Source organism: Balaenoptera borealis (genome assembly GCF_965194805.1).
Source record: "Balaenoptera borealis genome assembly, chromosome: 12".
NCBI classification, from domain to species: Eukaryota; Metazoa; Chordata; class Mammalia; order Artiodactyla; family Balaenopteridae; genus Balaenoptera; species Balaenoptera borealis.
Genome location: NC_138869.1, coordinates 41,071,888 through 41,088,403, shown reverse-complemented (window position 1 = coordinate 41,088,403; position 16,516 = coordinate 41,071,888). Strand labels below are relative to the sequence as shown.

At 49.3% G+C, this 16,516-nt stretch overlaps 2 protein-coding genes across 12 annotated transcripts in view; both read left to right on the top strand.

Annotated features, from left to right (window-relative positions):
* Positions 1-12,044, top strand: part of RAD54L2 (RAD54 like 2) — a 98,680-nt gene extending 86,636 nt beyond the window's left edge. For all 11 annotated transcript variants that reach the window (XM_082348142.1, XM_082348147.1, XM_082348141.1 and 8 more), the window contains 4 exons: positions 377-576; positions 1,766-1,855; positions 4,221-4,313; positions 6,148-12,044. In XM_082348142.1, coding sequence (XP_082204268.1) covers positions 377-576; positions 1,766-1,855; positions 4,221-4,313; positions 6,148-7,142 — 1,378 coding nt within the window. In that variant the 3' untranslated portion in view covers positions 7,143-12,044. The remainder of the gene's footprint in view (positions 1-376; positions 577-1,765; positions 1,856-4,220; positions 4,314-6,147) is intronic.
* Positions 12,045-14,391: 2,347 nt separating this feature from the next.
* The window catches only part of TEX264 (testis expressed 264, ER-phagy receptor), a 29,288-nt gene continuing 27,163 nt past the window's right edge, over positions 14,392-16,516 (top strand). The window contains 2 exon segments of the mRNA XM_082348251.1: positions 14,392-14,523; positions 15,520-15,595. The gene's annotated coding sequence lies outside the window, so the exon portion shown is untranslated.

The window sequence follows — 16,516 nt, the reverse complement described above, 5'->3', positions numbered from 1 at the left end:
TTAATGCCTCTTTGCCTCTACCTGATCCAAGGACGAATTCCTTCCAAGGACGAATTCCTAATGTATGTAGACAGTCCAAATTCTAGAGGAGCAGATGTCACCTCACATTTCCAAAAAGGCATTATTCCACTGACATCTGATTCTTATTAGACTCTGAGAGGCTTTATCCCTTGCTGTCTCTGTCTCCTCTCTGTCTCAGCCCTGCCTCTAGTCTCCTTTTGAATTTACCATACCCTGCAGGTTCTTTTGATCCTTCTCTCAGCAGCATCTGAGGCTGTAGAATGGGGAAGTCTGGAGAGGCTCAGCAGTCTTTGCAGAAAGGTAAGTAAGGGCTGTTCTGCCAAACTTCCTTAGTGTGCTTCTCTTTCTCTCCCAGGCAGCCAACACTGAAGAGTGATGAGAAGCCTGTGGCCAGTGTTCGCCCTGTACAGTCCACCCCGATCCCCATGATGCCACGGCATGTCCCACTGGGAGGTAGTGTAAGCTCTGCCTCCAGCACAAATCCAGCTATGAACTTCCCAATCAACTACCTGCAACGTGCGGGAGTCCTTGTGCAGAAGGTGGTCACCACAACAGGTTGGGAGCTCCTGAGTTCTCTTCCAGGGTGCTGTCCCTTTTAAAATTGCTTTGTTCATTCAGGAAGTGTTTATTAAACAATGTTTGCATTCTAGGCCATACTACATTGGCACTCTAGGTAAAAATAGAGAAGGCAGCAGTCCCTGATCTTGAAGAATTTGCATTCTAATGAAATGTCTTAAGAATAGCAACACGGAACTGGGTTTTCTTGAATGTGGTGGGTGGGATGGACTCTGAACACTGCAGAAATTGTGGAAATGTCACTGGACATAGGGTTGGTCTTCAGAGAGAGGTGTGAATGTGTTGAGTCCTGCCTGACTTGTAGGGTCAGGTGGGTATGAAGGACAGCTCTCAACCTCTTTAGTTAAAAGACCTAAATGTCGCTTGCTTCTTTCTTTGTAAGTTTAATGTAGATCGAGCATGATGGGCCAGTGGTAGGAGATGGGCAGCCCATCCGTCCCTGCAGTTGATTCTGTGGTTCAGGGTAATTGGGAAGGAAAGCATTTCATGATGCTGTTTTTCATCTTGTTATCTAGAAATATTCATAATACATTTTCATGAAAACATCTTAATTGGTTTTTTTGAGTATGAAAATAATAGCTGTTCACTGTAAAAAAAAAAATTTGAAACAAATTAAAAACAGAGAGGCTCTCAGGACTTCCCTGGTGGTCCAGTGGTTAAGACTCCGTGCTTCCACTGCAGGGGGTGTGGTTTCGATCCCTGGTCGGGGAACTAAGATCCCACTGCCCTGCGGCGCAGCCAAAAAAAAGAGAGAGCCTCTCATAATCCTATTTCTCTGCTGATTCTTGAAAATGCTCTTTCTCTTCATAGTGACAGGAGCAGCAGATACATGCAAATAGCTTAGGGAAGGAGAAACAAAAATAGAAATAACCATTTGAACTGAAACTTTTTCTAAACCAAAAACTCTATGATTTTTAAATTAAATCAAGGAAACTTGATCAGAAAGATGATCAGATTTCTAAAAAGTTTCTTGTTTTCACAGTATTCTTTGTTTAGACAGTTGTGAGAGGCCCTGCTGGTTTCACCTTCCTTGGTTCTGACCTCTGCTCCACTGAGATGCTTTAGGGAAACCATTGAGGAACAGGAGTGCATGTGGACTTTGCATTTTATTTCCCTCCTTCAGTCAGGCCCCATGTAATCTAAATCTGAGGTCTGTTGTCTCCACTAGATATTGTTATTCCTGGACTCAACAGCTCCACAGACGTACAGGCAAGAATTAATGCTGGTGAGAGCATCCACATCATCCGTGGGACAAAAGGTGAGAGCCTGACCAAAGGGCTTATTCCCTACCTTTGGTTGAGAGTGGTGGGCTGGCAAGCAAAATAAATACATATGGCTTGAGCTAGAGAGAAGATAGGAATCATCCTATAGGAGTGTAACATGTGGGGGAAACATGAGAAAATGACATTTCTAGGAGCTTAGCCGAGTTGGGGTGGGCTCAAAGGATATCTGTCAGTGGCTTAAAAGAAAGGAGTTAGGGTCCCTGCATTCCTATATTTTGCCATTGTTTTTATGGAGAATCTTGGAGTGGATTTGGATACACACAGTGTTTTGTGTTGGTCTCAGCCTATCGATAGTATCGGCTAGGAATGCCTGGGGCACTCATCCAGTCCTGTAGTACTTGTGGCAAGCCCCCACATACACTTCCCCAGAGCCAGTGTTGTGGCTAGACCAGCCCTTGTTGTTCTTATTATGATTGCAAGATGTACCTCAGCAACAATCATCAGGGAACTTTGAAAAAACAAGGTTTGCTACTCACAGGTCCTGTAGGGTACATGGCACACTCAAGGGCCACACAGGAAGGTTGTGGGAAGAGAGAGAGAGAAAGAGATTGTGGACCTGGGTCTCTGTCTTTATTAGGGTCCAAGAGTGGGGTGGCTAAGGTTTCACAGGTTCACTCTTCATTGGTGAATTTATTTATTTATATTTTTGGCCACGCCGTGTGGCTTGTGGGATCTTATTTCCCCAACCAGGGATCAAACTTGTTCCCCCTGCAGTGGAAGCATAGAGTCCTAACCACTGAACCACCAGGGAAGTCCCTTTATTGGTGAATTTAAAACATAAGAATGGGAATTAGTGTGTGGGAAGGGAAGAGCGAGGTCACTCAAGGGTTAGTTACCTAGGTTACCTCAGGCTTTCTAAAAAGGAACTTTTCAAGGGAGGGAGCAGCCTGGTTCCTTACCTAGTAGTTTAGCTAGTAGCTGTGCCGTACAGCTGGCAGTTTGTTTACCCAAGATGGATATCTTTGAAATGGATGTCTTAGCAATCAAAAGCTTAATGTCTAGCACTTACACTACACACAGGGAGACCAGAACCAGAGGGAATGAGCTGTGGAATGGGTTATAAGCCAACATGTTTATTGTTGTGCCATCTTACCTACTTGCTTAGAGTGGGGTGGACGTCTCTGATTAGGAAATGTAGTGGGTGGATGAATTAGTATACCTGGGTTGCATGACAGAATTTTCCAGTGTGGCCATTTGAAAAGTCCACTGCCTCTGGCCTCCTTATGGAGTTCTCCAGGTGAGATTGCTGGAGAAATCTGGGCTGGAGGGTGTTAGGACACAGCTGAAGCCTATCTTTTATGTCAGCCTCTGCTGTGTGAGGCTCCCCAAGGGTCTTTGTTTAGTAAGGAGATTTTGCCCTAGCCTCTGTTGGGTTAAAGTACTTTAGTTTCAGGGAAAAGATGCCATGAAATACATGACACCCAGAGAAGGTCATATGTAGCCCCCTTACTGGGTTCTTCCTGGCCTTAGAGCAGGGGTATGCAAACTGTGGCCCATGGACCAAATCATGCCTGCTTCCTGTTACTGTACCTCTGAGCTAAGAATGGGTTTTACATTTTCAACCATTTTCAATTGGTTGAAAAAAAAAATCAAAAGTATAGTATTCTGTGACATGAAAGCCATATGAAATTCACATTTCAGTGTCCATAAATAAAGACCTTTGGAGCACAGCCATACCCAGCTGTCATGTTACAGCAGCAGAGTAGTTGCAACAGAGACCTTATGGCTCACAGAGCCAAAAATATTTACTAACTGAACCTTTAAGAAAAAGTTTTTTGACCTCTGGCCAAGAGGCAGCCCTACCAAGAGATAGATCAAATGACATGCTCAAGACCAAGGGAAGGTAGACGAGTGCCGTGTGGGAATAGAATGCCCATCTTGAATTACTCCTACCAAGGGAGGGGTGTTATTGAGGGAAAAAGGCTCCTTCCAGATCAAGAGGACCTGGGCCAGAACAGAAGGAGCCAATTTACTCTCTTTCACAACACCCTATTTATTTCCTCCATTGCATTTAACCTTTCCTGATATTTTCTAGTATAATTGTCTATCTCCCCCTCTAGAGTTAAGCTCCGTGAGACAGGGCCCTTTTCTGTCTTGTGTACTTCAGTGTCTAGAACAGTGTCTGGTATATGGTAGTCATGCAGTCAGTGTTTGTGGAATAAGTGAGTAATATTGGGTCCACAGCTCAGTCATCCCACTCCTCATTTCAGGGATATTGAGAGAGGGTGTGATACCAGTTTTATAACTGTTTCTGAGCCCACAGTGCCTAGGCCTGGAGTTTCCCAGGGTTGGCTGTATTGCATGTCTGCTGCTAACAGTCTTCCTCATGTTTCTTCTTAGGGACATACATCCGTACCAGTGATGGGCGAATCTTTGCTGTCCGGGCGACTGGCAAACCAAAGGCCCCTGAAGATGGTCAGATGGCTGCCTCAGGTATAGTGGCTTCTACTTTCCATTGACCTACATGGCATTTTTTTTTTGGTTTGGTTTGTAATTAATTTATTTTTTGAATAGATAATGTGTACATGGTTCACAATTCAAAGGGTACAAAAGGGGGTAAAGTGAAAAGTAAGTTTTTCTTCCCTCATACTCCCAGCCATCCATTGCTCCTTCCTGGAGGTGCTACTCCTGGTTTGTTTTGTTTGTTTGTTTTATAGATTTATTTATTTTTATTTATTTATTTTTGGCTGCGTTGGGTCTTTGTTTCTGCTCGCGGGCTTTCTCTAGTTGCAGCAAGCGGGAGCCACTCCTCGCCGCAGTGCGTGGGCCCCTCATTGCAGTGGCCTCTCCCGTTGCAGAGCATGGGCTCTAGGTGTGTAGGCCCCAGCAGTTGTGGCATGCAGGCTCAGCAGTTGTGGCCCTCGGGCCCCAGAGCACAGGCTCAGCAGTTGTGGCACACAGGCCTAGCTGCTCCGTGGCATGTGGAATCCTCCCAGACCAGGGCTCAAACCCGTGTCCCCTGCATTGGCAGGCGGATTCCCAACCACTGCGCCACGAGGGAAGTCCCTCCTGTTTTTTTTTTTTTCTAAGAGATATTCTATACATATACATGGTACAGGGATATGTATGTGTGCATGTGTGTATCTGTGTATATTAAAAAAATGTATATACGTATATAACTTTTCTTTGTATTTTTAAAACAAATGCTAACTGACTGTAATATACTGTTTGCTCTTTTCTTCATTCACTAGTGTATCTCAGTGCTTGTTCCTTATCCTTTCTTTAAATGTTCCTCAGTGAAGGTTTGCACAAGATGCAGTTAGATGGGTATAATACAGTGCATTACCGAGTTCCCTGTCCCTGGACATTTAGATTGTTGTGCTCCACCATTACAGTACTGGTTCACAGTCATATGGGTGTATCTGTAGGAAAAATTCCTAGAAGTGGGATTGCCAGATCAAAGAGTATATGTGTGGCACATTAACAATGTTAGGAACTCTTGCAAAAGTCCCCTCTATGGGAGTGGTTCTCACTTATCCTCCCACCATGAGGTATGAGGGTATGAGAGCTAGATTGCTCTTGTTCCCAGCTTTTATCATGGATATTGAGAGACATGCAGACAAGTCGAAAGAACAGCACTGTGAGCACCCATGTATCCTGCAGCTAGATCCAATGACTTTTATCATTCTCATAAACTTTCTTCTCTCTCTTCCTTCCTATTATTTGAACTATTTGTAAGTTGAAGACATCATGTCATTTCATCCCTAAATATTTCAGCACACATTTGCTAAGATTGAGGACATACTCTCCTAGTCACAAAACCATTATCGCACTAAAAAAAGTTAACAATTCCATAATATTACCTACTATTCAGGCCATTTTCAGATTTCCCAGTTGCCCCATTCACTTTCATGGCCATGGATTTTGTTTTGTTTTTAACCAGGATGGACTGCTTTTTAAACTTCATTTTCCTCTTTTCGCCCATCCTGGTCACTGACCATCTTTGTCCCCAGAAGGAGTGTGACTAAAAGAATATCTTTCAGCATTTCATATCCTTTATTTCATAGGATTCACCTTGGTGGAGTTTTACAGGGAACTGGGGTACAGAGAAGTTACATGTCTTTGTATGGATAGACTTGTTTCCTAGATCAAAGGACTTCTTTCTTTGTGATTGGGAAAAATTGACTCGGTGATGTTGTTTGCACATCAAACTATTTGAATTTGGGGGACCACAGGACAGGATTTTTTTTTTTAATGGAATTTTGCCTTACACCCGCCTTCTGTCCCTGACCATTCTGGTTCTCAGTTACCTACATTTTGTCCCCAGGTTCCCAGGGGCCTTCTCTCGAGTCTACAAGCAACGGCAGACACAGTGCCTCATCACCCAAAGCCCCCGACCCTGAGGGGCTGGCCAGGCCTGTCTCTCCAGACAGCCCGGAGATCATCAGTGAGCTCCAGCAGTATGCAGATGTGGCTGCTGCCCGGGAATCCCGTCAGAGCTCCCCAAGCTCCAATGCTGCCCTGCCTGGCCCCCCAGCTCAACTTGTGGACAGCAGTGCTGTTCCTGGGACAGCTCTTGGGACTGAACCTAGACATGGGGGTCATTGCCTCAATAGTTCCCTCTTGGTGACCGGCCAGCCCTGTGGTGACAGGCACCCAGTGTTGGACTTAAGGGGCCACAAGCGAAAGTTGGCCACACCACCTGCTGCCCAGGAGTCAGCCCGCCGGCGGTCCAGGAAGGGCCATCTGCCAGCCCCCGTGCAGCCGTATGAACACGGGTATCCAGTTTCTGGCGGGTTTGCCATGCCACCCGTCTCCTTAAACCATAACCTCACCCCACCCTTCACCTCCCAGGCTGGGGAGAATTCCCTGTTTATGGGCAGTACCCCCTCCTACTACCAGCTGTCCAATTTGCTGGCAGATGCCCGCCTGGTGTTTCCAGTGACTACTGACCCTCTGGTGCCAGCAGGCCCCGTCAGTTCCTCTTCCACGGCTACCTCAGTCACTGCCAGCAACCCCTCCTTCATGCTCAACCCCTCTGTACCAGGGATACTACCCAGCTACTCACTCCCGTTCTCACAGCCACTCCTGTCCGAGCCGAGGATGTTTGCGCCTTTTCCTTCCCCTGTCTTGCCCAGCAACCTTTCACGGGGCATGTCTGTCTACCCAGGCTACATATCCCCACATGCAGGCTACCCAGCTGGCGGCCTTCTCCGGTCCCAGGTGCCTCCGTTTGACTCTCATGAGGTTGCTGAGGTGGGGTTCAGCTCCAATGATGATGAGGATAAGGACGATGATGTAATAGAGGTCACTGGGAAATAGCTGGGGAGCCCCTCTGCACCTCACTCGGGGCCCCAGCAGGTTGCCCACCAAGATGGAAGGCAGCAATCTGGGCTTTCTGAGAATAGGGCACTTGGCAGGAGGGAAAAGGAAGAGGACAAAGAAGGTGGTTGACCATAGGTGGCAGGGCTCTGTTGCTGTTTAACAAAAGAGGCAAAAGTAATCCAACAGAGCAGCAATAGTGGGAAATCAGGGACCTAAAACAGGAATGGAGAGGCAGAGCAGTCTGCCTCTCTTCCTGCCTGCCTTGCTTATGCTGTCTGCTTGCTTGCTTGCCCATCTGAGGGTAGATGCTCACATCCCATTTCTGTCTTTGGGAACATTCTCTCCCGAGAGAGCTGCCTTACTGGGTGAATTAGCTTGGCCTGGAGAGGGGAGGGGAGGGAGGGAGGGTAAGAGAAGAAGGGTAGGCAGACTGAGATTCCACATGAAGTGGAATCCTTTTAGGGGGTGGGAAAGAAGCAGACCAGGTATGTGTGTGTGTGTGCCTGTGTGTGTGTGTTTATGTTTGTACTTACATGTATGTAACAGAGCAGGGGTAAAGGTGGGTGGAAAGGGGGGGGGGAGGGACTAAGGGGGAAACTAAGAAATGAATTTATCTTTTGTAAAATGGAAATCAGAGTGTGGTGGTTCATGGCAACTATTAGTATGAACATCAGGGTGAGCCCAGGAGAAGAGCCATGGAAACCACAAGTTTCCTTCTACTTGGGTGAAGACAAGGCCCAGCTAACCCACGTCCCTGGTTATCAGAGCCAGACTTGTTTTAAAATTTGGGGGAAATTATTAGAGAAAATGGGCATTACCAATCTGTGTCTCTTTCCCCAGTGGCTGTCTCTGAGCAGATCTCCCTTTCTGGGGTGTGAGATTGTCTGTGTGCAGAGACTGGGAGGGAGAAGCATTGCAGTGTGTGAGTGGGAGGTCATGGAGTTGTGGCCAGAAAAAACATTCTTCACAAGGTTGGAACTGAGCCCCCAGCTGCCTGTTCTGGTGGCCTTTCCTTTCCTTTCCTTTTCCTTCCCCATTAGAGAGCTCCATGTTAATTTATTTCTTATGGGCAATTATTTATTATTTGGACTTTTCATGTGTCTTGGTTCTTTTTTGGGGGGTGGGAGGGGAGGTTAGGGTAAGGAGGGTAGGAGATGGGAAGGGAAATTTTAAGATATCTCAGACCCCATAGCTGCTGGTGAATAAATCCTGGGTAGATGGTGAATTGACCAAGGAAAGAAAGTTAGGCTTGACCAAGGTTTACACTAAACAACTATGTTTTCAGGAAATGGCCTCTCAGGAAGATCAGGGAATCCTGTGACTGGATAGTTAGTGATGGTGAGACTCATTCCACAGTGCTTGAAATTTAGGATCATGGAGTTTGCAATTGGGAAGTAAGTGACCCCAAATTTGGAGCTGTGTCCTCCTGGGATGACCTTAGGGGCAGGCTCTCTATGCTGACTAGTGAAGCTGTGTGTAGGTGGCTGCTGGGTTGAGGCAACAGACTGTTGATTTCCCATTGGGAAATGTCTTGGCTTCCTCAACCTATCGGATGATCATTGTGGGCCTGGTGTCTGCTACCTCCATCCTCTTTGAAGGAACATGGAGGAGCCCTTCCTCTGTAGGAGACTTAAATCGTCTTAAAAGAATACATCAGTCATTCTGGGTCTCTGCTGGGGGCGGGGGGGCATCTAGGCATTAAGCATAAACACTGGTTGTCTTCATATTGTCTTTTTTCCCCCTGCTGCTAAGACCTTGCTGGGCAGTTCTTTATGATGAACAAACGCTGTCTGGCTTTAGAGCTTTACCTCCTACGCATGGGTCCCTCCTCACTGGGCAGCTGCTGCACCTGCCTCTTCCAAGTCCTGGAGGCAGCTTAGCCAGCTCACCCCAAGTAGTAGCTGCTTGCTTCCACAACTCTTCTGACCAGCCTGTTTCCATTGTTGGGGAATCTTAGCACACTCTGGCATATTATCCCCAGAGAAGAGACAAGGAGATGGCTGATGGGTGTGTGGGTGTGTGTGTGTGTGTGTTTGTGCACTGTTCAGTTACACCAAAAGTGGAACTTAGGGAGCTTGCTTTCTGTATTTTCATAAGCACCCTGTCAGACACTTAACTCTCCTACTCATAGAAGCCTTAGACCTACAATTTAGCTATGCAAATTATTTTAATAATTTAAAAACAGCAGTTCCAACCAGTGCTTTCTCTTTGAGATGCATCCCAAGAATGAAAGATGAAGGGACTCAGTTGGAGTGGGCTCTCAGGTTGAGGCTGGTTAATGGGAGTAGGCTAGCCTGGATCTCTGATTTGCAGAGCGCACTCACAACCTGGGTTACAACTGATGCCTCTAAGGCTCCGGAGCACTGGGATCCCAGAAATGTGTGTGTGTGTGTGTGTGTGTTTGGGGAAGGAGGGGTATTTCTGTGTTCACCTCTAGGAAATCACAGCAGCAAGCTCTGAGAATCCAGAAACTATCCCAGCAAGGAACCGAAACCAGAAACCAGTCACTGGAGGGATGGGCTTTTGAAGGTACCGGGAAGTGAATGGGTGTTCTGAGTGGCAGCATGTGCCTGCTCTCTACCCAGTGTTTCCATGGGCTGGGTCTTGCTTCAACTCAGGAGAGGCCATAGTTTTGGGAGGCTGACCTGGCTAGACAAGATTTTCTTTGATATGTGCAGCTTATATTGTGTAAGGGGGTAGGGCTGGGATCATGGGAAATTAAGAGTGCTACTGGTTCCATGGTTTGTTTCGTTTTTTTTGTTTTGGTTTTTTTTTTTAATTGAACCTGAAAATACTTCTCTGACTTTTCTGCCGTCTCTTTCTGTGTGCTGGTAGGCAAGCGTGCATGCACACCAAACGTAAGCATATGTGTGAGGGAAGCAGGAAATGTCTCAGAGCCCAAGAACCATGTTTTACAGTTTCTTTGATCAGAAACACTTGGTGGTGATGTCCACGCACCGTCCAGGCCTGAGTAAGGGAAGGATGGTGATAAGAGGGAGGGCAGAAGATCAGGTCTAGGTATCTTCCCTCACTACTGTCTTCCATAGAATGTTTTCAAGGGCCTTTCAAGCCCCATCTGTCTGGTTTAGCCTAAATCCTCAGCCTAGGGAATATAGTACAATTTAATAATTCAGAATTACCATTTGTAATAATGCTTGATTTCCTTTTCTCAGTATCTTTGTAGATAAAAATTCAACAGAGACAGATTAGCCATTTAAGTGAGAAAGTAAGTGAACCATGTTGGATCCAGATATTTTTCTTCAGATTAGATATCTGCAAAGTTTTCACCCCCTTGAGTTATGCTTCTTAAGCATCTATCTTAAGCATCTTTTGACTTAAGGATGTCTCTGGTCCTTGGAACTCTATTCCCTAGGAATTAGTGTGTGGAATCACTATATACTTGTGATTCACAACTAAATATGAAAATTTCCCACTCCAGGACCTGAAGCAAATCATTGGGGTAATATTTTGCTGATAGGTTGAAACACTCAACCAAACTTTAGCAGTCTGGGTAGGACTGTCACTCCCAAAGCACTCAGCAGAGCAAGGCTCTCTGCTTGTCTGTTCATGCCTGGCATTGCTCTGGAACTGAGTCCTCATCCCATGGGGAAGGCCTTCTGGGGCTTTACATTCCTTGTTCCTAGTGTTCCTGGCCATGACCCCCTTGTGCTTCCCAGTTCCCTGTGATTCCACAGAAGACCAGTCTCTCCTTTCTGAGCCATGGCCTCCTATGCACCCAGCTCAGTGACTCTTCCCCCATCAAAACTCCTGAGAGAAGAGCTCCTTCCCCCATTAGTTCCCCAAGAGACTTTCTGGCCCTCTGCTGACTGTTCCCAAGAAATCCGCACCTCAAGGTCTGCCTGAGAAGGCTATGCTCTCCATCAGTCACCTTCAGACTCTGTTTCCCTCCTACTGACTATTCTCTGTTGTCCTGTGTATTCCACTGTGACCCCTTAATGTCTGTTCTGTGCCACTGGCTTGGCCCTAGGCCTTTTATGAATACCCGAGTCTTACGATGAACTTCCTGAGCAGGCAGTGTCCAACTTCTTTGCTCTTCAGGGACCTTAGTCTGCTCCTTTCCTCTCTCAGAGGTCTATTTGATATAGTAATCTAGTGCATTGGAGAGAGGTAGCTAGACAGGCTGCAGAGTCTGTAGGGCTGGGGGCTGGGAGTGATTTGGGTACTCTCTGTTACCACTACTGGGATAATATTCAGAAAAGAGGGGACCTCATACTGTGACCTGACCCAGGGCCCTCCCCTGGAAGAGAGCTCAGCCCAGGTTTGTGTGTGTGTGTGTGGGTGTGTGTGTGTGTGTGTGTGTGAGACAGAGTGTATGTGTGCACACGCATGCCCTTGTGCACGTGGGTGTAAACTGTTATCTGGTTGTGTTACTCAGGGTGGGCTGGGGACTCAACCAGAAGAATCCCCTCAGCCCGCCCAAGACTGTTTTTTTCCTGTACCCTCTCCAGAGGGGTCGGGGAAGGGGGTCCAGGTGGGTTGAGGGGGTCACAATGGATAACCACTAAGGCCACACTGCTGCCAGGAGGAGTGGGGTGGGGGAGAGATGAGGTGGCCCCAGGGACCTGGCACCTGGCTTTGGTTTTCCATCTTCTTTCTTCAGGACACCCCCTGAGGCCTGGGACCTGCGCCTGGCTTTGAGGAACATCTGTAGCTGGGTGTTCCAGCTGCTGGTGTGATCATGGGCTTCCCTCCTCTCTCAGCAGGGCAGGTGCTCCTGCCCCAGAGACTGGGCAACTGGCTGTTTCTATGACGTATTTATTTTTACTTGTGTTTCATGTCACTTTTTTAAAAAAGCAAACAGAACAATTGTAAGTATAACTGCCTATCAGTTTTCTTTATTTCTCTTTTTGTAAAATAAAATTTAAACTGAAGAAGGCAGTGTTGTTTGATCAGGGAATTGTCTGAACAGCTGTTTGGCTGGGTGGTGGTGAAAGGGATATAACTTAGAGCATAGCGGATGCTGAGATGGCACCTGTGAAGGTGGGGGGTGGGAACAGAGGGCAGACTGCTGGCAGGCTCTTTTTATGCAGTGGGGTTCATTAGGCATTTTCTGCCTTTGCTCACCTGAAGAGGACCGCATTTCCTGGCTCTAGAGGAAACAGCGAAGCTGACTCAGAGTGGCTTGAGGCTAGCTGGTCCCTCAGTCATGGCAAGTCCTGCAGGGGCAGCCCTAACTAGGCTGTGAGTGGCCAGGGATTGGGCACAGCATCAGTGCCTTCAGAGGGGGGGAGATGGCTGGTGGCAGGGTTTGCAGAGCATCTTACATTGCATGTGTGTTCTCCATTTGTCATCTGAATTAGAGGATCTAACCACTGCCTCAGAGAACTAACAAGGGCTTTGGAGCATGAAGAGGTAGGGAAGGAGGGGATGGTCTATGCTTTAGTTTCCCAACTTTGGGGAAACATTCTCTGGAATTTACTAAGCGAGAGTTAAAGCGCTTCTGTAGGAATTCTTTGGACAGAGGAAGGCAGGAGGAGACAAAGGCCAAGTCTGGGCTCATGAGAGGAGAATATGTGCTATTGGGAGATAGGAGTAGGAGTGGAGCATGGGTGAGGCAGATGGCTAGGTGATCAGCTCTGCTCAGACTTGCTGCAAGGGGTAGTGGAAAGTGCCTGGGCTACTGCCTCCTGGTGGCTAGTGGAGGCCTTGCAGGGATCCGGGGGAGGACAGGGCTTGCTTTGTTGGGAGCAGCCTGCAATGAAGCCTGGGAAGCTGATGGCCTGCAGCCCCAGTCACAGGCCAACTCTACTTTCACCACAGAGGTGCTGAAGCTCCTAAGGCACATCCTGAACTCTGACATGGGGCTCTGGAGTTCCCCAACCAAGCTAAAGGAAGTGAGCAGACAGGACAAGTTATGAAAGGGCAGCTCCAGACAACAGTTTCGTGGGAGAAGCTCATAGCTTCTGAGAAGCAGAACTGACCATACAGAGGCTGTCTCTTGAGGGTACTGGCCCTTCCTCGTCTCACAGGAAATGCTTCCAAGTGTATAGTCCTGTTGCCTGGGGCACCCAAAGGGTTTGATCTTGTGCCTGATGTTCATCAGCAAAACAACTGCCACGACCTTGCCAGCCCAGCCCTGAGTGCCTCTGAGGAGTCAGCTACCCATTCCGCTAGTTGGCTCAGAGCCCTGTGGGTGAGGTTCAGTCTTCCCTGCCTGTGGGCAGAACAAATGTGAAGCAGAAGGAAAGGAAACCGGCTACAAGTGCCTCTGTGTGTCCAGTCTGCCCTTTGCTAGCACAGTAATGGGATCCACAAAAAGATGATTCACCTCCCAAACATCAATCCTCTATGTGAAGGGCACCAAAGTAGCTCTTGGCCCCGCCTGTCTTGTAGCCAATCTTACGAGCATAGTTGTCATCTCCCCCATCCCCTCCACTGCAAGACTGGGCCTCTCAAGAGGGCGAGGTTTTATCTTTGGGGCCCGAGAAGAGTGCTTTGCTGTTTCTAGATCCTCAGAAATACGAGCTGAAGATTGAACCTGTCTTCAACGAACTTACAGTTGACTTGGAGGGTTATCTAGAATACTTAAGCTAGAAGGGCAGACCTGCCTCCCACAGCCGCGTCTAGGGTACTGAGGGAGGAGCCTGGAAGGGGGGCGTTTCCCCGGTGAGCTCCAGGAGGGCGGGGCCTTGGTTTTGTTCACTTGGTATCCGCAGCCCCTAGAACTGTACTAGCAGGGAGCGGTACTCAATAAATGTTGGATGGATGAATGATCACCCCTGTGCTCCGTTTGAGGGGGGGGGGGAAGGGGGAGGTAAGGGTGGAGTGTTGGAGGTAGGAAGCTGATATTTGCGCTGTCCGGAGATTGGATCCTGCTTCTTCCCTGAGCCTCAGCTGTAAAACGGGAGCAAGTGGCCCTGCCTTGCCCGGTTCCCAGGTCTGTCGCGAAGCCTCAGTGAGAGAAAGTAGCAGTAACTAGGGTGGTACAAATGCCAGACTTTTACTGCCGTGCTGCACTTCCCAAGCCTCTTCAAACGATCCTTTCCGGTGCCGCCTTCCGGGACCCCACACTGCCTCTCTACTTCCCCTCATGTCTGGGGTGCTCTCGACAACCCTGAAGTTAAGAGGTTGTTCCTAAATCACCGTCTGCAACCCAGTAGTTTGTGGGAGGCACGAAGGTACGGGACAGGCTCGGCCCCTGACAGGCTCGGCCCCTGACAGGCTCACGTTTGTTGCCCTGGATACGGGGCGGGGCAGGCTTCTGCCCATCGGGTCCCGCGCGCACGCGCCCACGGCCACGGCCACGTCCTGCCGTGTGAGGGGGCGGAGCGAGCGTGCGCGGCGGGCGCGCGCAGGCTCCGCGACTCAGCCCTTAACCGCGTGCGCTGATCGGCGTCCGCGGCGGGCGGCAGCTGAGGTGAGGCCCGGGGCGGGGAGGTGTTCACGCCGGGGCGGCTCCACGCGCGCCGAGGGCCTGGAACCTCAGTCCGCCCGGGCGCAACCTCAGGGCCCCCCGCGTCCCCACCGTGACCCCCCGCGGCCCAGCCGCTCTTTGCATCTCGTCTCGCCCACAGCTCGCCCCGGCCGGTCCAAGGGCCCGAACGCGTACTTGGACCAGCCTACCATCCCGGATCACCCTCTGCCTCGGCCACGAGTGCAGGGCACGCCCGGAGGCAAGGGAGCCGGGGCGGGCGAGGGGGTGGGGAGCACGAAGACTGAGCCCAGAACCGTACTTTAACTCCGCCCCCGTCTCCTGAGGCCGCGCCTCGAAGCGTTGGCTGCAAACTTTTAACTTCCTTTAAGTTGCAGAGGTGCCTGGGACCCCGTGAGGTCGTGGCTGAAAAGAAAAGGGCTGGGTAAATAAGCCAGGCGAGGGTGAGCAGGGGCTGGAAGCCCAGAGTGGAGGTAGCGTCCCGTCCTTCCCGCGCAGGCCCCTCAGACTCCACGTCTTCCCGCGTCCCCCGAGTGCCAAAGTTTTGCCTGCAGCGGGCCCTTTAAGGGCGAGGCCGGCCGCCGCGGCGCACGTGAGCAGCCTCGGGAAGCCAGCGCGGGGCACCCCGCCCAGATGCTCCGCCTGGGCCTCTAACCTGAGGAGAAACCGAGGCCCGAGAGGGGTCACAACCTGCCCAGGGTCAGCGGCAGGGGCTGTGTCAGGGCCAGGTGCGGTGGCTGGAGCTCTCCAGGAAGAGGGCTCTCCAAGAACAGGGATATATGAGCAGGGGTCTAGTGAAGAGATGACATTTTTGAGGCGGAATTTGGCTTCTGATTTCCCTAAGGGATCTGAGGACATGGTGGAGAGTGTAACCTTGGGGCGGGGAGAGAGTTCTTGTAGAGGCTCCTGTGGGCTTTCCCTGAAAAGAGATCAGTCAGGGCAGGGTGCCCGGCTCAGTGGTTATTTTCTTTCTGCCCCCAGCCCTGGAGCACTTGGAGCATTTGGTCCCTGCCGTGCTGGATGCCATGAGTTGCTAAAATTGAGACTGGCTTTAGAGGTGAGCTTCCCCAGTCCTTCTCCTTCCCTTTCTCTTGAGTAAAGGGGAAATTTCCATTGCCCTGCCTCCTTCCTGGGCTGACCAAAGCTCTGCGGCCCCCAGGTACCTTTCACCCCTCTTTTGAGCAGTTTAGGAGGTGAGAGGAAGAGAAAGGTGGGAACTAAGCTCCTTTCAGGAGACAGGGAGTGTGCAGCTGAGAGGATGGGGGTAGGTCATAGTGAGGGCTGGTCACTCCCAGGATGAGTGGGAGACTTAGATGCTGAGAGCTTCCAGCTGAGAGCCTTGGGTTCAGAGATGTCCAACATGGATTAAATGCTTGGGCTTTTCTGGAAGTCCTGTTCCCAGGGAGGAGAGAGAAAGTGGAAGTGGGGGCCTGGAATCAGACTACTTGGATGCCTTGCCTGCATTTTGTCCAGGTGGCTCTATTTAGTTCTTTTGTGACCTTGGGCAAGCCTCTTAATCTCTAACCACTTGTTTTCTGATCCATACCCACCTGGTTTTGAGGATTAATGAAGTAGCTGTGTTTCAACATTTAGACAGTGCCTAGCATATAGTAAGTACTCAGTGAAAGATTTATCATCATTATCATCGAAGAAAACAGGAGTGAAACTAACTGGAGGCAAGTTGAGTAGGACAGGGAACGCGTCCAAAACAAGCGCAGCTGGGGGGCAGGAACAGGGGTCGGTGAGAAGACCAGTGTGAGACACCTCAAGGTCATGATGCCAAAGGTTTAGAAGTTTACTTTGCGTTTTTTGTGAGACAAACACTGTGTGCACATTGACTCCAAAGACAGTTTTTCAGCAAAAAATTTTGATACCCAGAACCCACAGGGAACAAATTATTCCATACAGCTGTTTTCCATAGGGCCGACATGTTGATTTTCAGCTCCTAAAGCTTTTAAAATTTTAAGTACTTGGGGAG